The sequence below is a fragment of the Bufo gargarizans genome, chromosome 1 (assembly GCF_014858855.1).
Source record: "Bufo gargarizans isolate SCDJY-AF-19 chromosome 1, ASM1485885v1, whole genome shotgun sequence".
NCBI classification, from domain to species: domain Eukaryota; kingdom Metazoa; phylum Chordata; class Amphibia; order Anura; family Bufonidae; genus Bufo; species Bufo gargarizans.
In genome coordinates, this window is record NC_058080.1 from 135,442,011 (window position 1) to 135,467,868 (window position 25,858).

Sequence of the window (25,858 nt, forward strand, 5' to 3'; positions counted from 1 at the left end):
TCTTGTTGCACATAGGATTGCTACTAATCTATTGCTATCTATATTGCTGCTCTTAGATCATTTCCACTTGCTGCTGACTCATCATTATTTTTCACTGCTGCTTGAATATCGCTGCTGATTCGTATTTATTGGTGGTTTTATTTTTGATATTTCATATATTGTTGCTGACTCATATTTATTATCTCTCACTGCTGCTGGAATATTGCTGCTGATTGGTATTTATTGGTGGTTTTTAGTATTTTATTTGTACTCCAATTTTATTGTGTGGCACTTTTTATGTCTATATTACATTAAATATAATTTTTATCAATTTTTATCTGTTTTGATGGTTGATGGTCCATGTGGCCCTGATATTTGAGTGCCCCTCCACACATTACTTTAATTTTGTTTTCTACCACTGTCCCTAGTGCATGCTGACGTCTCTCCCTGCACTAAGTACACTGGAAAATGGCTGAGGCTATTTATAGGGCTGTGACATCACAGGGCTGGCTGGCTGCTGATTGGCTTCATGCATGGCATTGTTTCCAGAGTTCCTTGCTCCATGTCCTAACATGTGCAGCAGCCATTTTAGGAAAAAATGTGATTCGTTACCACGAAGTATGAGGAAATTTGGATTAGATGCAAATCAAATTTTTCCGATTTTTTTCGATTCACTCATCTCTAGCAGAAACCATCACTCATCTTCATAATGTGGAGGTGATCACTGCATGTAAATGCAGCACTTCACCTCCACTTAATGAGAAGAGGATTGCCAGGAAAGAATGCTTCCTTGCAACAGCTAAATGCAGCTTAATTCAGATTCACACTTTATCTATTACATATGTATTCACTTAGTCTATTCCTATGTGTTGGCAAATAGATGACACACCTTCTAAGCCAACACTGGAACCCTGTATCTGTTCTGGCTGATGGCTTTTACACTGTCAGTAATTAGTGCTCCTACATAGCTCCTACATATTTTCTCAATGTGCCTGGCTCATCAGGGAGCCCAACTCTCAGCAACATGGAGCAGGAAGCACCAGTAGAAGACTTCCTTGTCTTGGCATCTTCATTTTAAAGGATATCCCTTTGTACAAGCCCTACCTTCCTAAATCCAAGTCAGACCGGTTATTGAGGCCGGTTTAATAACGTCAAGTGCAGGATGAGACTAGAAAGTCTGAAACTGCACCAGATGTATCACAGTTGGAGAACCTGTTTGTTAAATCTGGTGCACCTAGTCTAAGTTTAAACTTAGAATGAGTAAATCTGCCCCATTCTGTGCAAATGCATCCATTTAAAAGTGAGTCTCAATAACCGGTCTGACATGTGGCATACTTTGTGCCAGGTCTGGCCACCTTAATTTTTGGACATTTAAAACCATCTCCCTCCATGACTAAGCCACAGCCTTTCACACACCCTTGTTAGGAGAGGCAAAAAAGTGTCTACAATGTTTCATATATGTTGCATGTGGTCTTGAGTTTAGATATCTAGTGCGCTTCCAATGGTATACCTTCCACAATATGTTTTTATAATAAATGTAAGTAAAAGTTAAAGGGTGTATGTTACTTTTAGTTAAATTCAGCTCATTATTAAAAATATTTAGCATTTACACTTATAAAAAAATTCTATGCAGATATTCCAGTAATAATGTTAGTATAGTGCCACTAGCTGTTTCTATTAAACAGCCTTTCTATGTCCGCCTCCGTAAATGTTGCCTCTTTCTGTTACTTCTCTCTCTTCTCTCTGTGCTCCTCTATAATTCTTAAACTGCAACATCTTGAAGACTTGTTGTAGTATATCTGGTCTTCAAGAGAACCCTGTCTCCAGCTTGAGAGCTCTCATAATTAATACCATCATTTCCTAAAATGTTACTCTAGTGCAAAGGTTTTTCTTATCATTTTCTAATGGATAACCCAGTGGCAATCAACTGAATGATATGGGTCCAACAGATTAAACTTTTGTTGCTGCAGGTGAAATGTAGTATAATACAAAGCCCATTTAAATAAATGGGTGACTATGTATGGTCTTGTTCCGTTCTCTGGAGTTAAAGTCTTACTTTGCAGCCCCTCCCATGAAATTTTCAAATATAGTGATTTTTTTTAAAATAAACAGACCATACATTCTAATCCTCTACAGATATTATCTTTCCATTACGCCTGATCTCTGAATATCCCTATTTATTTTGTCCTCTAATGTAGCTTAAGAGCCAAACTGCGAGAGGAATAATTTTTATCTGAGACGATCAGAACAGCTTAATTGCAAAGTCTATACTCTCCAGAAGTAAATGAGCTCTGTTTATCGCCTCTTGCTCAGTCTACCACGAGACTGTATTACATGTAAAAAATGGACACTTCGCTAAATTTGCAAATGTGCTTTTTTTCTTAACTATGTACATTTGGAGATTTCAAACTTAGATTTTAACTGATATTTTGAAAGAGTTTGATAAAATATTGGACCATTCATTCATTCAAAATGGCTAGTTAAAGCTACTAATAATCTTTAAAGTTGCCTTCCAAACAGTTGAAATGTTAAACTGGCAAATAATAGGTGTCTGTAAAAATGTATAAAAAACAACAAAAAAACTAACCAAAAAAAACACAACCTTATAAATCTCCAGCAGATCCCATACTGCTGTTCTGATCCCCACTCCAGCCCCCTGCTAAATTTTTAATCTTTAAAACTTAACTAAAATTACAAATCTTGGAAAATTCCTTTAAAGGGGCATTCCAGAGAAAAATAACTTACAGTATCTGCTATACACTGAATATAGGACACTGCACATAGGAATCATGATGTACTTATCAGCTCCACATCTGTACAAAATGTCTTTATACAGAGTAATAAAGTACAGACAATATAGAAAATTAGATATAAAAAAGCTTAAAGGGCTTCTGTCACCCCACTAAAGTGTTTTTTTTTTTTTGGGCTGGTGAAATTAGTTATATTGCGATATATCACAATATAATTGTGTCACTTACTTTGATCCAGCAGTTTCTTCCAAAAACGAAGTTTTATCATATGTAAATTAGGTCTCTAACAGCAAGTAGGGCGGCTACTTGCTGCTAGCTGCTGCAGAAATCCGCCCCCTCGCCGTGTTGATTGACAGGGCCAGCCGGGATCTCCTCCTCCGGCCAGCCCTGTCGGCATTTCAAAAATCGCGCGCCTCTGTGGGTTCGGCGCAGGCGCTCTGAGATGAGGAGGCTCGTCTCCTCAGCACTCCCTCAGTGCGCCTGCGCCGATGACGTCTTCTATTTCGGTGATGTCATCGGCGCAGGCGCACTGAGGGAGTGCTGAGGAGACGAGCCTCCTCATCTCAGAGCGCCTGCGCCGAACCCACAGAGGCGCGCGATTTTTGAAATGCCGACAGGGCTGGCCGGAGGAGGAGATCCCGGCTGGCCCTGTCAATCAACACGGCGAGGGGGCGGATTTCTGCAGCAGCTAGCAGCAAGTAGCCGCCCTACTTGCTGTTAGAGACCTAATTTACATATGATAAAACTTCGTTTTTGGAAGAAACTGCTGGATCAAAGTAAGTGACACAATTATATTGTGATATATCGCAATATAACTAATTTCACCAGCCCAAAAAAAAAAAAACACTTTAGTGGGGTGACAGAAGCCCTTTAAAGGATAACTGTCACATTTAGACCCTAATTTAAATTTTCATATATGTAGCTACTAATAACATGATATTCCAGAATCAGTTACTATTAGACTGATTAACCCCATATTTAATAAGATTCAGCCCTTAGCAACCAGTCTGCATAAAACTGCAATCTCACTATTCAGTTAAGATGGCCGCCACTGCCCTCACCCTGGGGCTAATCCCGCCTGCCTTCACTAGCCAGTAACAATAGCCCCCCAAAAGTTTCAGTAACCAGAGCCCTCCCCCTAAAGGGTTAATCTCCTGCAGCACAAAGGGGTCCTCTTACCACATGTTGCTTTCATTTATACACTGAGCAGACGGCAGATCTCCCTTCCCTGCTCTGCGCTGATTCAACTCTGCATTGTCCAGCTCTGCTGAGTGAGGGAACGTCTGCCAAGCGCAGGGACAGGGAGAAGTGCACACAGCCCAGGCACTGTTATCAGCTGCTGGGGAGGACCTGGCTTTAATCATTTACTTACAGTCCCTGGCTGTCTGTAATCTGACCTTGAACGCAGCGTCCTCTGTCCTTCAACAGATAGACGGACCATGCCTAGCAACCCTATTTTAAGCACAGGTAAAAGTAGGCAGTACGGGGAACAAAACTGTGGAATTAAGGGGTAATTGAATACACAGTGAAAAGTTTAAATAGGGCCACCAAGGTGATATTAATCACCACAATCCAATACTCCCAAACAAAATAAATATGACAGTTATACTTTAAAGTGGACCATGCACCATGAAATGCAGTGCAGTCTGCAGGCAGCATGTTATAGAGCAGGAGGAGCTGATCAAAATGATGTATAGTTTTGTTTGAAAAGATTCAGCAAAACCAGTAATTTATACATTTAAACAGAACCCATCGCCATGAAAATGCAAAATAATATGCCAGCAGCATGTTATAGAGCAGGAGGAGCTAAGCAGACAGCTATAGATTTATGGGAAAAGATTAAGTTACATAGTTACATAGTTAATACGGTTGAAAAAAGACAAACGTCCATCAAGTTCAACCAAGGGATAGGTGGGGACACGAATCCCAGAAGGAAGTGAGACTCAGAATTCTACACATTTTCATAAGCATTAATGTCATTTACTTTTAAGAATCCATCTAAACCTTTTTTCAAACTGTCCACTGTTCCTGCTGAGACCACATCCGGAGGTAGTCTATTCCACAGATTCACAGTTCCTAAAGTAAAGCTTTGATACTTCTGGAGACTGAACTTTTTCTTCTCCAGTAGGAGGCAGTGCCCCCTTGTCTTTTGAGGGCATTTTACATGGAACAGTTTTTTACAGTATTTTTTGTATGGCCCATTTATATATTTGTATAGGTTAATCATGTTCCCCCTTAAATGTCTCTTCTCAAGATTAAATAAATGTAATTCTTTTTCAGCTGCAGTGCATCCTTTCTATGGACTGGTGCCCAGAAGTGAACTGCATATTCCAGATGAGGCCGCACCAACACTTTGTAAAGTGGTAGTATTACATCCCTGCCACGTTTAATGCATGACAATATCAGGGTAGCCTTAGAAGCAGCTGATTGGCATTGTATACTGTTATTTAATCTGCAATCTACAAGGACACCCAAATCTTTCTCTATAAGTAACTCCCCTAGTGTTACATCCCCTAGGACATATGAAGCACAGAGATTATTACTACCAAGATGCATAACTTTACATTTATACACATTGAACCTCATTTGCCAAGTTGATGCCCAATCACTCAGTGTTCAAGTCAGCTTATAGTTTATGGACACCTTCAATAGACTGCACAGTACTACACAGCTTAGTGTCATCTGTAAAAACAGAAATGGTGCTATTAATCCCGTCCTCAATATTATTAATAAATAAATTAAATAATAGAGGACCTAGCATTGAACTTTGGGGTACCCGGGACCATTCTGAATATGTGTATTTCATTCACTTAAATTCCTGCTCATTGTTGGTTTTGATGTCAAGGAGGCGGTTCTATCAGTGATTGACAGCCTTCTCTGTATACAGAGCCATACAGAAAAGGTTGTCACTCACTGATAGAACCACCTCCTTTACTTCAAAGCTTAATGAATATATACTGGAAAAAAAAAAAATATATATATATATATATATATATACACACTCAGGTCCTCCTGCTCTATAACATGCTGCCCTTAGCTCAGACACCATGTTCAACATAGCAGCTTGCCTTTAAATTTCTGCTCTTTTTGGATTGATCTGGAATTCCAGACCATCACCCTGTCTGAAAAATATACCAAGAGACCTATGTCCTCACTTACAGCATACTATATTCTGTGAAGACCTGAAATATTGCTGTCGATTTGAACAGATGTTTAACAAGACCTATTCTGACTTAATTCTGCTGACAATCAAGAGGGCACAGAGAGAAATCGGAACGAACATTGCAACTTTGCAACCTAGCATCAATCCTGTTTTAAACAAAAATTGAAGTGCTTTAGGAACCAACTTGAGAAGAAAAAGAGGAACAAATGTATCTGTTACACTATGGATTAGGAAAGCAGACACATTTACAAGTGGCAACAACCAACGTGAACCTAAACCTAGAACCATACCTAGACACCAATCCGATAATCGCCATTTATCACTTTCAAGTGGTGAATCCTCCAAAACATCCTCTTTTTTATATCCCGGTACCCCAGAACCACCAGAGAGAGAGAGGAAGATGTGCCATGGGAGGAACAACCACCAACAACAACAGTAGGTTATACTACAGACAACCCGATACTCCAATTAAAACATGATGATGCAATCTTAGAGGAACAGAATTTAGTTCTTAACATCTACTCCACACAACTCTAAGGGGCCACTTGAAACACTTTGTTCATTTCCCCATGACCTGAACACCTCTCTTCTGTCAGTTAAGTTCTCCCTTGAACACAGTGACAGCCAATTTTCTGGAGCCAACATGGATGCCCAGTAAAGCTCAAGTACACTGTCTATGATGCGGTGTGGGCCTTAAATCCATAGAAAGTCAATTCTTTTTGTGGATTTTTACAGCGTATTTCAATGTAACGAGGAGAAGTCCACATTGAATCCATTAGGATTTTGCAGCAAGATCAGGAAAAGACAGTTCCTTCTGGTACACTTGGGTGTACCCTTTACAGCCAGCCATAATTTAGTATGATAAGAATAACCATGCACCTGTCCAATGTATGGAATGACTTATAGTATGAATTATAGTATTTTTCCACATAAGTGAGGAAATAAGAAAGTGACTTTCAGCCTTGTAGGGATTTTCTCACATTGCCCACCTTGAGGTAGCTTCAGTTAGGCGTTTTTCATCTTGCTTATATGGACTAAAAATATTGTCATTCTATTGGCCCCAACAGCATTTCAATCAGGTTAACCACAGCTATGTGTTTATGAAAACATTTGGACACGGAGGTCGCTGGTGACAAATTACCTTTTGATTCTATACTTTAAATAGTCAGAATTTATATTGATCAATTAGTAAAGGAAGCTCACGTTTCTGGAAATGATATCTATTCATAAGTGTAGAACAGAGACAAAAAATTATCAGATGGACTGTTGTACAGAGGGATACTGGCTACATAGTGTATGTGTTTCCAGTAACAGATAGATTTTACGCAGAAAAACTTTAGACATAAGAGGTTGCCAAGCCTTTAATCTTCTAATTTTAATGGGAGCACTGCAAAAAGTAAGAGAAGGAAATGGAACATAACTGAAGAGCATGGAGTGGGTGAAAGTATTAACTTGTTAGCTTCTCTCAACATGGTGTATGTATAAAAATTCTTTAACAATTTACAAGGATGATAGTCTCTGGAAAAAGTTTGATATGGCACCTTTAAACACTCGGAAACCCATTTAGTTATAATAAAATATTTATTTTTTTTGTCAGGGAGATATATATTTTTTTAAGAAGGGCCATTGCTGTTCCCATAATCCTCCAATCCCTGATGCTCTCCACTTCCTGCTCGACACAGAAAATGAAATGCCCTATCAGCCAATCAATGCAGGACTTTGTTTTCTGTCCAGCATAACGGAAACCAGACGGATCTGTTAGGCTTTCCCATAGACTTCTATTATGACAGATCAAAATGGAATGCCTCTTAAAGGCTTCCGTTTGGATTTCCGTCTTATGGATTCCATCGATTTCCATTATAACCATGTTATAACGGAAAGTCATAAAGGAATGCATAACAGTGATGTGAACAAGCCCTAAGGAGTTTAAATGTAAGGCTTCTTTCACACTAGCGTTAGGCTTTTCCGGCAGGCTGTTCTGAATGCTTGCACACATGTGTTTCCGGAAATCCGACCCAGCCCCTTTACTGTGATGTGGATGATGGGCCGGAGATCAGGCCACAGCAAGCAAGCATGCCTATAGGAGCTGCGGATACACTGTACAAGTTTTCACCCACTGCACAATAATTATTACCATGAATATCTTATAACAAAATGACCATTAACTTTGCACAGGTGATTCTACTAAATCAATAATGCAATTATACTATATAATTATAATATAAATACATAATGCAATTATATTATAACTTACCATATCTGTGTCAGAAACAGGTCCAAAACTTGTCACATAGATATCTGTGTGGACCTCTGTTATACGATCTAGAATATCAAATAATACAAAGACAATTTATAAGTTATAAGTTCATAGTCTTAATAGCAGAAAAAGAACATAAAATAGCATTCAATGGCAGCACCTGACCATATCTGGGTCTTAGCATGGTGTTTAAAGTAGTTAGGCAAATTTCTCATTTAAATTTACTATTCCTAATGATTATAGGCATTACAAAATTATTCCATTTTCAGAATGATTATTACGTACACATATGGACTGCTTGAATTTCATAATGTAGTTGATCCCATATATCCCACATCCAATTATCTGATTTAGCGGATTTTGCTAATTTGGAAGGTTGCTTTTTATATTGATGGCCTATAGGCTGGGTCCGAGTCCCAGCACCCACGCCCATCTGCTGTTTAAAGAGACCACGGCACTCGGTGAGTGGTGCGACATCTTCCCAGGCCAGTGACGTCACGTTTATCGGTCTTGTGACCTAGACTCAGCTCAGTCCCATTTAAGTGAATGAGGCTGAGCTGCAATACCAAGCACAGCATCAAATAGATGACAAGCTGTGAAGAGACGCAGTACTCCAGTCTTTTCAAACAGCTGATCATCCAATCTAATATTAAAGGCCTATCCTAAAAAACAGACTATCAATATAAAAATACATGGAAAACCCCTGTAACCCCTTTGTGACCAAGGCCTTTGATGCCTAAATGTCCACATCAAATTTTCATCTTTTCAGAACAATACATTCTACTATTTTTTTCATCAGCATTGATTGAACTTTTATATGATACTAAAAAGACCAGTCAATTTAAAATTTTAGTTTTATATAGCGAAAAATCGGGAAAGAAGCAAGAGAAAGACGTGTAATAGTCTGTAAAGTCACAAAGGAACCCAAGGTAACGTCTCAGCAACGCCTTGAAGGGTTACCCACATTGGCTAATATTAACGCTCATGAGTCCACCATGAGGAGGCGAATGAACAACAATGGTGTTTACGGCAGGACTGAATGATAAAGCCACTGGTCTTCAAAAATAACATTCCTTCCTGCCTGCAGATTGCTAAAGATCACCTAGACAAACCAGAAGGCCATTACAACAATGTTTTGTGAATGGATGCAATCAAAATAGAACTTTTTGGTATAAAATGATAAATGTTCTGCTCGGAGACAGGGAAACACTGCACTCCAGCATAAAATCTCATTCCTTCTGTGTAACACGGTAGTGGTATTATCATGGTTTGGTCCTGTTTTTCTGCATCTGGGCCAGGATGGCTTGCCATCATTGGATTCAGAATTATACCAGCAAATTCTCAAGGAAAATGTAAGGACATCTGTCTGTGCTGAACCAGTAGAAAACGTGGGTCATGCTGCAAGACAAAGACCCTAAGCATACACATTGGTCTACCAAACAATGGTTCAAGAAGAAAAAAGTTAAAGTTTTAGAACAAATCAAAGTCTTGAACTTAATCCAATACAAATATTGTGGAAGGATCAGAAATGAGCAGTTCATTAGAGGAAACCAACCAACATAACAGAAATTAGGCTGTTATATGGAGGAATAGACTAAAAATTTTCTGAGCTGATGTGCAGGACTAGTCAACAATAACCACAAATGTTTAGTTGCAATTATTACTGTACAAGGGGTCACGCCAGATATAGGGTCATTTTCCTCAATAAATAAACAACCAAGTCTAATATTTTTTGACTAATTTGTTTGATTTGGCTATCTTTATCTACTTTTAGGACTTGTGTGAAAATCTGATGTAGTTTTATGTCAAATTAATGAGGAACATTAGAAAATGATGAAAAGTTCACAAACTTTCAAGGATCACTGTACATTCTGGGGGGGGGGGGGGGTAAATTTTCTCCCTCGTTTGCAAATATCTATGTGGCTAGTTGGGAAGAGTAGTTTCAGTATAATCTTAATAATCCTTTTTATATGTTTGTTTTTCTAGGGCAATGTATTGGTGATATGCTGGTTATCTGAAAAGGCTCTCAATGTGAGTTTCAGAGTTTTTTTATAGTATTTGAACAATAATTCTCTGCAAATTCACTGCAAATATGGGGGGTTCATTTATCACATTTTTTTTATATTGAACGTGTCATACAAAGCAGTAAAATTATAAGGAAACCATACAGAAAGGAGGTGGCGGGGAATATTAATCTTTTAGCCACATCATGTTACTCTTGTCCAGTAATCAGTAATATACCATGCAGAGAATGGGTAAGGCTTGGTAGAAATGTTTTTGATTGAATCTGAGAAACTACATCCTTGCTTAAAAACTAGAGAGTATTTTGAGAATAGTCTGAATAATGCATTTCAAAAGGTCTCCAAACTGGATCGAGCAATATTAATTAATGAGCAGAGTAGTGTAGGAGGAGTTCAGACACGTTCACAAAAGATATATAAAATGTACAATGTGACATTTGTTACCACTTTTAGCCACAATTAATCAAATCAAATGAATAATTCTGAGATTTATTCCAGTATTGAAGCAGGATCTAGTGTTATACAATGTGTTTGCCCAGGAGTTAAAATGGAAGCTAGGAAAGTGTTTACTCTAGGGTCAACTTTGTCTCTAAACTTACACACTGATACCAAGCCCACACAAAGTACATGGTTATCTGTACGAGGGAGCTACAAACCAGGCTTTATGTGGAGTTTGCGGTTATACAGAGGTTACTAAAAACTTTAATTCTGTTGATAAAAGTCAAATTTACACCGTAAAAAGTTATATTACCTGTAGTACCAAGTATGTGATTTATTTGGCATTATTTAAGGAATGTAAGACATGCTATGTAGGCTGTACTACTGGCCCTTTGAGAAAACACATAAATACCTTACTGAAATAGCGGATCAAAATGTAACAAATGTGTCAATGTTATCAAAACATTTCAGAGGTTATCAAGTGGGTTGGATCTCCACTTTCTCTTTTTTAAATTTAGAAAAAGTGACCAAGTGAATCATACAGGAAAATTGTTGAACAGAGATGCCTTTTGGATCTTTGTGTTAAAGACCAGAAACCCATATAAATATATCCCTGTATATGACATATTCACTCATTACCTTTTATTGTGTATGACATATGTCAATGTGTTTAAAAAGGGCAAATTCGAATTGCACAAGTCTCAACAGTCAATGAAATGGTTTAAATTTGAAGGGTTTTCCCTCGAAACAGGTGACTGACATAGGTGCATTTTAAATGCTCTCTTTTAACTGTACAATTAAGCTATGATAAATGATTGTTTTTAATCCAAAAAGAGTAAACCGTCAAGAGTATGCAGTGATTCATGTTGGAATTTAAAATTTTGGTTAATAAAAGTGGGCATTTTATTGGATTTTTGTCGTGCTGGGATTGTTTCTCTTCAGAAAATTCTGAAGGGTTCACAAACTTTCAAGCACCACTGTACATCCTAGCTGCACAGTGCATCAAAAATTAGGATGCATATACTATATACAGATGGTGGACGAGAAAGAGTTAATATATGTGCCATCATTGAAATAGAAAATGTTAGAAAATGTTACCCTTGTATTGCCCTTTATAGTAATCAACAGCATTTTTCAGAGCGCTCATTTATCTTGCTTCTTAGATGTACAATGCATTAGTCTGTTGTATTATGAGATATTTGTTATAAATTGATTTCAGTTAAGCCTTACCAGAAGACACAGTCATCAGTAATAAGAAGGATTGGAAATCTTAAGGATTTTTTTTTCAAAAATTATTGACTAGACAGTCTAAAAATGTGCCAAATTATGGAAGAAGAATACGTTTGAAGCATTTTAGATACTTTTGTCTAACTTTACATGACCTATTGACTTATTCAGTGCCAGTGTTTTGGTACATCTTAGCACAACATCATCCACAACCTCTGTCCCCAAAGCCGAAAGTCCTCCGTCAATAAGTCATGTTCCCTTGTTGAGTGAGGCACTAAAAGTATCTAACACATATTAAATGTGGTGCAAATCGCATACTGTATGGCAGTTTTTGTTAAAACCAAGACAGAATTCTGACACAGTGGGGGACATTTACTAAGCATATTGTGCCAGAATTATGGCATAAAATATGCCAAAAAGAATGGTGTTTTGATTTGCACCAAATATATAAACTGTTTTCTCCACAATTTTCACCATAAAGAATGCATCATGCCAGAAGTGAGTTATAAATGTCAAAGTTTGCGGGGCTATCCAATTGGCGTATATTACACCCCATTTATCATGCTCTTATCTGCAGAAAAAGCTTCAATTGTTGTGGACAATTAAGCCAGCTTATGTGGTGGTGTTTTGTCTAAAAAGATATGACTTTTCGTCAAAAAGTCGCATTTATAAAAAGAAAAACTCGTCATGGGTAAAAGTGATAGGTAGGTATTAAAACAGGACGCAGTTATTGTTATCTAATATAAATGTCTGTTAGGGTTGGCTGAAATGTTAATTTCAGTTTAAAAAGTTGCATTGAGAGAAATAGGCAGATAATCAAGTTTATATTTCAAAAGTCACATTTTAAAAGTGGCGTGCGCCTTTTGATATATGAGGTGAAACAAATCACCACTTTTGATTTGTAATGTTAGTATTTTTTCGGCACAAATGACGCCATTATTGATAAATGTCCCCCATTTAGCAAATTTCTCCCATGTTGCTGTACAATAGTTTTTGTTTTTATATTCTCAATCTACATTCTCCATACATACACAACTGCATCACAAGTGATTTCATAGAAAAGTATGATCTTGGCCTTATGTATAAAAACACATTAAAAGAGACCCAATAGCTGGCTACAAAATCTTATAGTAATGTAAGCATAAGCAGCCTATGCTTAGAAACCAGTATGTTTCTGATCAAGACCACTTTCAAATAGAACAAGATGTCAACATTTTCCCGCCAGATCTGCTACAATAACTCCGATGTTGGAAGATAGATAAAAATCCTGGGCGTGACATTTCACCCAATAGATTAAAAGCTCTGATCCTGTCAGAAAGATTGGTTGCCACAATAAAGATCATTGACCTCTACATATAAGCTATGAAACTGCATGCTATGGTTGAACTGCACACTTTTTGCCGTGAGTACAGAGGTTACATGTGCCATAAAGATGAATTTGTGTAGTGGGAACCTTTTAACATCTATAAATGTTGTGGAATCATTGAGTTTTGATGGTACGGCATGGATACCAGACAAATGGACAAATTCAAGCAGCAAACAGGAAACAGTCAATAAACCCAATAAAGCTATATAGAACATTTTATATAATAAAGTCTATAATGTTACGTGTAAAAATGTATAAAAATAGAAATTACAGAAATCCATAAGAATGATGGATATGTGCAAATTGTCTTTCTACATTTAAATCGTTTTAGCAGACAAAGCATTTCAATTATGAAGTCGGAGTTAGAACAGTGGTCATAGATTCTGTAGTAGGGAGGTACTGTATCAATCAGATACTCCTGAAAGTGACTTAATTAATCTCATCCACACAACCATATTTTCGGTCTGTATCTGATTTGCATTTTTTGTGGATCGAATGTGGAGCCATTCATCTCTGTTGAGCAGCACAAAATGCAGTCATTTGCGTGGCCATGCTGCAAACTATCCAACATGTCCTATTCTTGTTCATTTTGCAGACAAGAATAGATTTTTTACAAGAGGCTCGCAAAAAGCGGCATGCACATGAAGCAAATCCGTAATTTGCAGATGCATGATCTGCAGACTGCAAAACACATACGGTCATGTCCAAGAGGCCTAAAAGGCACACACATTGTATATAACTAAAACCACCTCTATCTCTTCCATAATTGCTGCTCACGTTTCCTACCCCAAATATTTTTAGCAATGGGCTAAATGGGCTTACATTTTGTGGAAGAGGGTTACTTGGCCCAATATCACTTTTCTCTATGGATGAATAAAGACTCAATTTCTTTGCGTGAAAAAGACCAAAAAGCAAATACAACAAGAAAAAAAGGAAACAGGACAGCGACACTGTTGGTTTTTTTTCAGTACTATCTCCATGCTGTGTGTGAGGTCAGGACAATGCTGCACTGAGTGTAATAGAGCTTTATCATGTACCTTTGTTCAGTTTAGCGATTTTACTCTTTAACTCTATTCTTCTTATACCAACCAATCCCAGGGGGGGCCATATGCGGTGGGAGGAGAAGGGGTGTAAACTGGGCAATGGTGACCCCATTCACCAAATAGACATATCAGGGGTTGGGACAGTTTAATAAAAAAAAGAAAATAACAGATATACGCTACAATAGTGGTGTATATAAGTCATGTATTTTGTTGCATGCCATTTATCTGCTGCCTGGCTCATTTATCATTATCCATTCTGGTGTAAATTTAAGTCTGTTGCGTGGCTGCTTCCTCCAGCAGCGCAGAGGAACTTAAAGCTCCAGTCTTCACAAATGTGCCCTTATGTCTTTAAATTTTTATTAGCCACTTTGAGTACTTAGGAGGTCATTTATTAAACAGAAATACGCCTAAATGAGGCATATTTCTGGTGCAGATTGCGGCACAAAGGTCCTTTGCGCTGTAATCTGCGACTTTTCCCTGTTCATGCCAGGTCTACAAAATTGGTTGCAGCGGGGAAGGGGACAGGTCGGCAGGCCCAGCTCATTTACCATTTTCAATATCTGTTTTAGACATAGAAAAGGGTCTAAATGTAAGACAGCAAGAAAGCTGTGTTACATTTAGAACTGGCAGAGCATCCACCAAAGTTATGTAGAGGCCGGTGCCTCTACATAACTGCAGCGGATACACCGCCAGTGCAGGGCTTTAATTAGGACCAGTGTCTAAAATGTCAGTCTTAATAAATGACCCCATTAGTGCTTTTCACACAGCCTGGATCAAACGATCAGTAGCTTCAGTAGTTCAGAGGGAGGAAGCAATAGCAGGGGTGGTGGTGGGGGGATGATGGCAAAGCATACTAAGGAAGTATGTCTAAACGTACACTCTGATTGTGTTCTAATATAATCTGCCTGAAAATGTATTGATAAATAATAGTGCAGGTTTTCCACAAGACTTGATTATGTGCCACCAAGTTTTACTCATGATCTTTTCAGACCCTAGTAGCACCCTCGGAAGAGCAAGAGATCAATGTTGCAGATCTCTGAATACTACCTTCTGAATGTGTTGATAGTACAGTATTTCTGCATTTGGGCCCCACTTTTAATTGTGCCCGGGGCCAGATTTGAATTTGGACTTGACTGAACCAGAGACCCCCATCTGCAGACAACTGTTTAACATTTTCCCCTCCATCAGTACAGTACAGGGTACTGGTTGGCTGGATGAGGTTTCCTTAGATGCTACTTATGCAGGATTTCTTACTGAAAAGACATAGTGTGTGGAAACTTATTTCTCCCCTGGAGCATTGACTGAATATTAAGTCTTCATACAGAGTTATGAGTATTCAATAAGATATTAGTTGCATCTACGGCATCTCCCCAGCACCCTGCTCTGTCCTGATAAGGGGCAAGAACTCTGATACAGTCCGGTCTACAGATTGGTGGGGCTGGCATGTTCTAATTTGCATACTTTTTTCCCATGGTGCATGGCCTGAAAAATGATTTTCTTACAGCCGCAGTGTCTATTCACTGAGAAACATTTCCTTCCTGTGCTGTGATTGTACTTTGAAAATGTCTTACTCGGCGCTTACTGTAACTGCACAACATTCTGGCAAAATTTTCTGCTGATCTCTAATCATTACTTTATCTCCCATTCTGAGACTCTCCAGAAACACACATCTGTGAGGATATTGAAAGCTTTATGAGCTATGTACTTTAGATTTGTCAGATCAGTAACACTTGTATTATGTCCAATGTCACTATGATGTACTTGAAAATACTAATGGAATATGGGCGCATCACTTATGCTACATCTACATTTTATGTCACTGACTCTTTTATGAAATTCTGAGATTCACAACATTCCAAAATTATGAGTCGATAACTTCATATTTTATTGTGAATAGCCATACATCCAAGTAACGATCCAGAAACGTACAATATGTTATCAATCGTGAAAAAGCCACTGAATATGTCACACCAGATGTTGGAACTTCCTCAAAGGTTAAATCTGTGGCCATAATATGGCCAATTTGGAGGCCTCTGGATCGATCCAAAACATTTTCACAATTGATAACATATTGCATGCATCTGGATTTTTACTTGGATGCATAACTATTCACAATAAAATATGTACTAATAACTTTCTAATTCCAGAGAGCGGTGAATATCTGAATTGTACTGGACTGACAAGTCCTTGATGAGCACCAACTTAGAAACATGTGTGCAGACCTTAGTTCTATCAACTGTCTCTTTTATATACTTTTTACACTGTAGTATATTTTGTATGTATGGAATGCAATGTAATGCTGCCTACATATAAATAGTTAATGCAGCCCTATATGAATGATATGTCCTAAGGCAGGACACAAAGCGAGCAACAAAAGGTCTCTTTTAATGTCTACTACAAATTAAGATGTCGGTGAAGTTCTTGCACTAAGCAGAACTAGCATGCTAGTACTATACAGAAGGTTCTCCGATTTGGACTCACGTAAGCCTTTGATGACCTCTTTATTGCTTGTAAAAAGCCTTAAGGCCTGCTTAAACAGACAATTTTCTCCTGGTAAGTGATAGCTAATTTAGCTGTATGGTTAGTTTCTTCAGTTTGCATTGATTCGTGTAGCTTCATTGAAAGTCGATTGTTTCATCATAATTCTTAAACCCTTTGAAAGAGTGAACAAAGAGCAAACACAACTCTTAAATGCCCGTGACTCAGAAGGCGAGCCATTACCTGACTAAACAATGCAACTGCCTTTATCAAAGCAATGTGAGCAGCAGAAAAAGGCACTTGCATGTGTCGAAACGCGCGTCACCTCTTCTATGAGTGGCGAATAAACACGATATAATTGCAGTACCAAGGAGTGCCGGTCTCTTCCTTCATTTAAGCATCCGGAGTGACGTCCACCTATACCTTCACGCAGTGCCGCCCGACTATTTGTAACCACCTAAACAATGCAACTGTCAACAAATGCACTATTTGTAAGAATGCGGGATAGATTTTCTGAACAATCATCATTTTATTGGTTGCTAATGAAGGTTTTGCTCATTTTATTAAGAATGATTATCATTCGAATGGCTCATTATCAACGGCATGAAAAATCACTCCATGCAAAAGGGACTTTGCACACACTGGAATTCTTCTTTTGAGTTTATTGCTAATAATAATCTAGGAACAACACTGGTATTAAGAAAAAACATTCTCTGTGGTGTCGTCCTAAGGAACTAAAAAAGAAAAAATCATGACTTTCATTAAGAAGAAAAAAAAGGAACACCATCTCCCCCTCTTACTAATACAATTCCATCTCCACTGTCATGTATTAGTTATATGAACCTGCAGCTAATTGTTCAGACGTATTACTTTATCCATCACTGAAAGCATTTCTATAGAGCCTCTTTGTATAGGTTGGGGGTCCTTTGAATTATCTGCAATACATTAGGCCAGAGGCTATCCTACATTATGTGATAGCAGACAGCTAACAGTGCACAATGACTCAAATCCATCCAGTCTTATTCAAAAGAACAGAGCGGTAAGGTTTGTTCTCGGCGCATAGATTTATTGAGCTCTATGGAAAAGCTGTACTGCAAAAGGAGGAAATTGAAGCTTAAAATAAGTAAGTTTGCCTGCCAACAGAAACTCATTCAATCTATCAGGCAAATAAGTGTACACATAGTTATAGAGGTTGTCCAGTTTTTATTTACATTTTTAAATTTCAACCTCAGTCTGCTGTATCTTTTGGGGAAAAAAAAAAACATAACATACTCACCTGCTCCTAGCGAATCAGTTTCGGCTCCCCGGCTCTTTATAACGGTCTTCTGGTCCACATCTGTAAACTTCCGAATGGATAAAGTCATGTGTGCCACTGAAGCCAGTGACATGTCCCCAAGAGGCAATTCACAGCTGGGCTATGTGAGCTTGGGGGCACGTCACTACTGAGGCCAGTCATTGGCTGCAGAGGGGCATATGACCCTGCCCGTCCAGAGGTTTACAGAGACTGGAACACCGTTGAAGAGAGTAACAGAGCCAAAACAGAGCAGTGGGGAGCACGTATGCACATTTTGATTTTTTTACAGGTACAGCAGGCTGGGGATGAATTATATATTTTTTTAAAGATATGGACAGCACCTTTAGGCAACCTGAACATGTTGCGGATTATGCACTGTTGTTCCGTGTGGATTCTTGTACTGAAAAAATGCAGCATAATACTGTACAGTACAAGACAATGAAAAATCTCATGTACTGTATGTACTCTTTGGTTTTTTCTACCATGCAGAAATGTACCTGCCGTGCGCATTTTAAAATTCTCAGCATGTCAATCTTTTGTGCAATTTTGTGTGCCGATTTAAAAAAAAATGTAACCATGATGTTTTTGGTGTGGATTTGGTGCGGAAATGCACCGAAATCCTCTTGGAAATCTGTGTAGATTCCCTGTTTGTAAACCTGCACCCGTAAAGTAACACCACAAGAAGGTGGTCACAAATGAGATAACACAAAGACGTAATCGCCAGGCCGGTAAAGGAGCTCCTAAGGAAAACTGTGGGGACTATATCTGGGGTCCTTTGGAAATATCAGAGCTCAAATATAGATAGGAAAAATAGCAAAGTATAACTGTATGCTGCCAAGTTCAGAACTTTCCTATGCTAAGTAATTGTGTCACTAATATATTTTCTTAAAGAGGTTGTCCGGGCTTTTTCATATTGATGACTAGAGATGAGCGGACACCTGGATGTTCGGGTTCGACGGGTTCGGCTGAACTTCACAAAAAAGTTTGAGTTCGGGACCTGAACTTGACCCCGAACTGAACCCCATTGGGGACCCGAACTTTGGAGCACTAAAATGGCTGTAAAAAAAAATCATGGAAAGGCCTAGCAAAATGGCAGCAAAATGTGGATAAGAGCATGGCAAATGCTCTGCAAACAAATGTGGAAAGGGAAATGACTTAAAATAACATAAAATACATAAAGATAAAAAATAATAATCTTGATCTAGGAGGAGGAGGTCCAAATGGAGTAGAGGGTTGAGAAGGCGGTGGAGGAGATAGCTTTTTTTTATGTTTTTTATTTAATTTTTTTGTTTAAATTTGGGTAGACCCCAAAACATTGGGAAATATAACCTGCGATAACCCCCTCCAGGCGTGCTAAACAAACATTCAGACAATACACTGACTGCAGGCCAGCACCTCCAAGGCATAAAGGAGTAGATCGCACGTCCCTGTGACATCCACGATGCGCTTACCATGCTGATCATAGTTAGCAGTAAATCAGGGTTCAACGCCGGAGAGGGAGCGTAAGAATGGGATACCACATCCAAGAAAGGTCAATGGATGAAATGTGATTGAGTGGAAATGTGGGACAAGTTGTTAAAGCGGAAGGATCGAATGAAAGGAGGCGGCACACGTCAATTAAAGACGAATTTTTGAAATTTAAGTCCCTGTTACCTATGCAAAGGAGGGGTTTTTCATCAGCAAAAATGGGTTAATGTCACCCACCAATGGAACAGACGATTTTTTTAAATTTCGGTCCCTGTCAACTATGCAGAGCAGGGGTTTATTCATGGCAAAACTGTGTTCATGTCACCCACCAATTGAACACACGATTTTACAAAAATTAGGTCCCTGTCACCTATGCAGAGCAGGGGTTTGTATACGGCAAAATTGGTAAAATGTCACCTGACAATGTAACAGATGATTTTTTGAAATTAGGTCCCTGTCACCTATGCAGAGCAGGGGTGTATTCACAACAAAACTGTGTTGATGTCACACACCAATTGAACAGACGATTTTACAAAAACTAGGTCCCTGTCACCTACACAGAGCAGGGGTTTGTATACGTGACCTTGATTCCATGTGGGGTCTAGTATCTCATCATGCTCCACATCTTCCTCCACCCACTCTTTACCCCTACCCTCCTTGTCGGTATGCAGACTGCAGAAAACCGCAGCAGTTGGCACCTGTGTTTTTGTCATCATCAGAGATGTGCTGCGGTGGTCTTCCAATGTCCTCATCCTGAAACATAAGTGGTTGGGCATCAGTGCACTCAATCTCTTCAACTTCTGGTGCAGGGCTATGTGAATGGCCCACAGAAACCCTGCCAGCAGAGTCATCAAAAAGCATGAGACTGCTGCATGACTTGGGGCTCAGACTGCTTGCCTGATTTGCAAGGGGGTGAGTTGAAAGACAGATGGCCATGGGCTGTAGGTGCCAACTCTGAGCTTTCAGCAGGGGACTGGGTGGGAGACAATGTGAAGAAACTGGAGGCACTGTCAGCCACCCAATCTACTATCGCCTGTGCTTGTTCTGGCCTCACCATTCGTAGAGCTGCATTTAGCCCTACCAAATAACGCTGAAGGTTCTGTCGCCTACTCGCACCTGAGGAATGTGTTTCACTTGTGTGTGTAGCTGGCACAGATCGACCACGTTCTCTCCCTGCAACAGGAGCTCCACCAGCAGCACCACGACCGGGGCCACGTCCATTATTTGACGCTCTCCTCATTCTTTGTGTTCACCCACCAAACTAACAAATGGTTTATGTCAGGCGACAATGTAACTGCCAATAGTCAACAATTAATTTCACTGATCGTAAGGCAGAGCCAGTGTCATAAAGAGGAAAAAATTCTTGAGGTCACACAACAGTGTGACAGGCGAATGTTATACAATTACTTCACGGTCACAAAAAATGTTAATTTGTCAACCAACAATGTAACAGCAGTATTGACTGGTTGTATTGGACTGTCACAAATGCAGCAACGGCCCCAAATGGAGTGTCTTGCACAAAATAGGGGTTTTTTTTTAAACCAGAATATAACAGCAGTATTTAAAGCTTGTGTTTCACTGTGACAAATGCAGCAAAGGTCCAAAATGTATAATCTTGCAAAAAATGTTGTTGTTTTTTAAACCCAGAATATAATTGCAGTATTTAAAGCTTGTATTTCACTGTGTCAAATGCAGCAAAGGCCCCAGATGTAGGATCTTGAAAAAAATGGGTGTTTTTTTAAACCCCAAATATAGTTGCAGTATTTAAAACTTGTATTTCACTGTGACAAATGCAGCAAAGGCCCAAAACATTGGTAAAATGTTACCTGACAATGTAACAGACATTTTTTTGAAATTTAGGTCCTTGTCACCTATGCAGAGCAGGGGTTTATTCACGGCAAAACGGTGTTCATGTCACCCACCAATTGAACAGACCACTTTACAAAAATTAGGTCCCTGTCACCTATGCAGAGCAGGGTTTTGTATACGGCAAAATTGGTAAAATGTTACCTGACAATGTAACAATTTTTTGAAATTTAGGTCCTTGTCACCTATGCAGAGCAGGGGTTTATTCACGGCAAAACTGTGTTCATGTCACCCACCAATTGAACAGACCACTTTACAAAAATTAGGTCCCTGTCACCTATGCAGAGCAGGGGTTTATATACAGCAAAATTGGTAAAATGTCGCCTGACAATGTAACAGCCGATTTTTTAAAATTTAGCTCCCTGTCACCTATGTACAGCAGGGGTTTATTCAAGGCAAAAATTGTAAAATGTCACCCAAGAATGTAACAGACGCTTTTGCACCCTGCTCCCTCTTTTGCTGTCCTGGTGCTACTGTGAGACCACCGCCTCTTCGTCCACACTAGACAGGTCACTCGCATGACCTTGATTCCATGTGGGGTCTAGTTTCTCATCATGCTCCACATCATCTTCCACCCACTCCTCACCCCTGCCCTCCTTGTCGGTATGCAGACTGCAGAAAACCGCAGCAGTTGGCACCTGTGTTTTGTCATCATCAGAGAGGTGCTGCGGTGGTCTTTCAATGTCCTCATCCTGAAACATAAGTGGTTGGGCATCAGTGCACTCAATCTCTTCCACTTCTGGTGCAGGTCTATGTGGATGGCCCTGGGAAACCCTGCTGGCAGAGTCATCAAAAAGCATAAGAGACTGCTGCATGACTTGGGGCTCAGACTGCTTGGCTGATTTGCAAGGGGGTGAGTTGAAAGACAAATGCCCATAGGCTGTAGGTGCCAACTCTGCGGTTTCAGCAGGGGACTGGGTGGGAGACAATGTGAAGGAACTGGAGGCGCTGTCAGCCATCCAATCTACTATCGCCTGTACTTCTTCTGGCCTCACCATTCATAGAGCCGCATTTGGTCCTACCAAATAATGCTGAAGGTTCTGTCGCCTTCTTTTAAACCCAGAATATAATTGCAGTACTTAAAGCTTGTATTTCACTGTTACAGATGCAGCAAAGGCCCAGATGTAGGGTCTTTCAGAAAATGGGTGTTTATAAACCCAGAATATAATTGCAGTATTTAAAGCTTGTATTTTACTGTGATAAATGCAGCAAAGGCCAAAAATGTATGATCTTGCAAAAAAAGGGTGTTTTTTTAAACCCAGAATATAATTGCAGTATTTAAAGATTGTATTTCACTGTGACAAATGCAGCAAAGGCCCAAAATGTATTATCTTGCAAAAAATGTATGTTTTTTTAAACCCAGAATATTATTGCAGTATTTAAAGCTTGTATTTTACTGTGACAAATGCAGCAAAGGCCCCAGATGTAGGGTCTTGCAAAACATGGGTGTTTTTTTTAACCAGAATATAATTGCAGTATTTAATGCTTGTATTTCACTGTGACAAATGCAGCAAAGGCCCCAGATGTAGGGTCTTGCAAAAAATAGGTGTTTTTTTTTAAACCAAGAATATAATTGCAGTATTTAAAGCTTGTATTTGACTGTCACAAATGCACATATGCTATGCTGGTACACTGAACTTGCACAAAATGGCCACCGGCACCTACCTAACTAACAGATGGATAAAAGTTCTTTTTCTGTGTTACTGGGCTCAGGGCAGGGTAAAAAAAATGTTGCACTGCACCCACAAAACAAAATCGCTGTAGATTGCTGAGTTAACAAGCACTTCTGATAACAGATTCTTTCCTATTCTCTCCCTTACAGCAGCAGCATCATATCCCTACACTAGTAAGAGCAGAGTGACGTGCAGCGCTACGTGACTCAAGCTTATATAGAGGCTGGGTAACATGCTGCACTGGCCAATCACAGCCATGCCATTAGTAGGCATGGCTGTGATGGCTTCTAAGGGCACACGAGTTGAGTGCTTGTTGATAGGGATGAGCGAACTCGAACTGTATAGTTCGGGTTCGTACCGAATTTTGGGGTGTCCGTGACACGGACCCGAACCCGGACATTTTCGTAAAAGTCCGGGTTCGGGTTCGGTGTTCGTCGCTTTCTTCGCGCTTTTGTGACGCTTTCTTGGCGCTTTTTGAAAGGCTGCAAAGCAGCCAATCAACAAGCGTCATACTACTTGCCCCAAGAGGCCATCACAGCCATGCCTACTATTGGCATGGCTGTGATTGGCCAGAGCACCATGTGACCCAGCCTCTATTTAAGCTGGAGTCACATAGCGCCGCCCGTCACTCTGCTCTGATTAGCGTAGGGAGAGGTTGCGGCTGCGACAGTAGGGCGAGATTAGGCAGATTAACTCCTCCAAAGGACTTGATTAACTGATCGATCTGCAGCTGTGGATCATTGAGCTGCTGATCCTCAATTGCTCACTGTTTTTAGGCTGCACAGACCGTTTGTCAGTCTCATTTTTCTGGGGTGATCGGCGGCCATTTTGTGTCTTGTGGTGCGCCAGCACAAGCTGCGACCAAGTGCATTTAACCCTCAATGGTGTGGTTGTTTTTTGGCTAAAGCCTACATCAGGGTGAAGCTGTCACACCAAGTGCATTTAACCAGCAATAGTCTGTTCATTTTTTGGCCATATACAAAATCAGGGGCAAGCTGCGCCTGTCACCAAGTGCATTTAACCCTCAATGGTGTGGTTGTTTTTTGGCTAAAGCCTACATCAGGGTGAAGCTGTCACACCAAGTGCATTTAACCAGCAATAGTCTGTTCATTTTTTGGCCATATACAAAATCAGGGGCAAGCTGCGCCTGTCACCAAGTGCATTTAACCCTCAATGGTGTGGTTGTTTTTTGGCTAAAGCCTACATCAGGGTGAAGCTGTCACACCAAGTGCATTTAACCAGCAATAGTCTGTTCATTTTTTGGCCATATACAAAATCAGGGGCAAGCTGCGCCTGTCACCAAGTGCATTTAACCCTCAATGGTGTGGTTGTTTTTTGGCTAAAGCCTACATCAGGGTGAAGCTGTCACACCAAGTGCATTTAACCAGCAATAGTCTGTTCATTTTTTGGCCATATCCCAGTCTAATTCTGTCACTAAATCCATACCGGTCACCCAGCGCCTAAATACTAGGCCTCAAATTTATATCCAGCTAAATCTGTCCCTAGTGCTGTAGCTGGGCGAGTTATTTAGTGTCCGTTCAAGCACATTTCTTGTTCTGGGTTGAAATACAATTCCCAATTTAGCAATTTCATAATTTAGTGGTTCCTGCTATATCAGAGCTATTTGAAATCTATCCCAAAAAGGGTATATAATATTGAAGGTGCACATAGGGTCATTCAGAATAACTTCACACACACCCGCTACTGTGTATTTCCAAGTCTAATTCTGTCACTAAATCCATACCGGTGACCCAGCGCCTAAATACTAGGCCTCAAATTTAATTCCCTCTAAATCTCTCGTTACCCACCGCTGTACTGTTGTTGCTGGGCAAGATATTTAGTGTCCGTCAAAGCACATTTTTTGTTCTGGGTTGAAGTACAATTCCCAATTTAGCAATTTCATAATTTAGTGGTTTCTGCTATATCAGAGCTATTTGAAATCTATCCCTAAAAGGGTATATAATATTGAAGGTGCACATAGGGTCATTCAGAATAACTTCACACACACCCGCTACTGTGTATTTCCAAGTCTAATTCTGTCACTAAACCCATACCTGTCACCCAGCGCCTAAATACTAGGCCTCAAATTTAAATCCCTCTAAATCTCTCGTTACCGTTGTCCTGTTGTAGCTGGGAAAGTTATTTAGTGCCCGTCAAAGCACATTTTTTGTTCTGGGTTGAAGTACAATTCCCAATTTAGCAATTTCATAATTTAGTGGTTCCTGCTATATCAGAGCTATTTGAAATCTATCCCAAAAAGGGTATATAATATTGAAGGTGCACATAGGGTCATTCAGAATAACTTCACACACACCCGCTACTGTGTATTTCCAAGTCTAATTCTGTCACTAAATCCATACCGGTGACCCAGCGCCTAAATACTAGGCCTCAAATTTAATTCCCTCTAAATCTCTCGTTACCCACCGCTGTACTGTTGTTGCTGGGCAAGTTATTTAGTGTCCGTCAAAGCACATTTTTTGTTCTGGGTTGAAGTACAATTCCCAATTTAGCAATTTCATAATTTAGTGGTTTCTGCTATATCAGAGCTATTTGAAATCTATCCCTAAAAGGGTATATAATATTGAAGGTGCACATAGGGTCATTCAGAATAACTTCACACACACCCGCTACTGTGTATTTCCAAGTCTAATTCTGTCACTAAATCCATACCGGTGACCCAGCGCCTAAATACTAGGCCTCAAATTTAATTCCCTCTAAATCTCTCGTTACCCACCGGTGTACTGTTGTTGCTGGGCAAGATATTTAGTGTCCGTCAAAGCACATTTTTTGTTCTGGGTTGAAGTACAATTCCCAATTTAGCAATTTCATAATTTAG

At 39.6% G+C, this 25,858-nt stretch overlaps 1 protein-coding gene across 1 annotated transcript in view; it reads right to left on the reverse strand.

The window, feature by feature from the left end:
• GABRA2 (gamma-aminobutyric acid type A receptor subunit alpha2) overlaps positions 1-25,858 on the reverse strand; it is a 228,773-nt gene that overhangs the window by 137,108 nt on the left and 65,807 nt on the right. Inside the window, exon 4 of the mRNA XM_044292642.1 lies at positions 8,147-8,214. Coding sequence (XP_044148577.1) covers positions 8,147-8,214 — 68 coding nt within the window. The remainder of the gene's footprint in view (positions 1-8,146; positions 8,215-25,858) is intronic.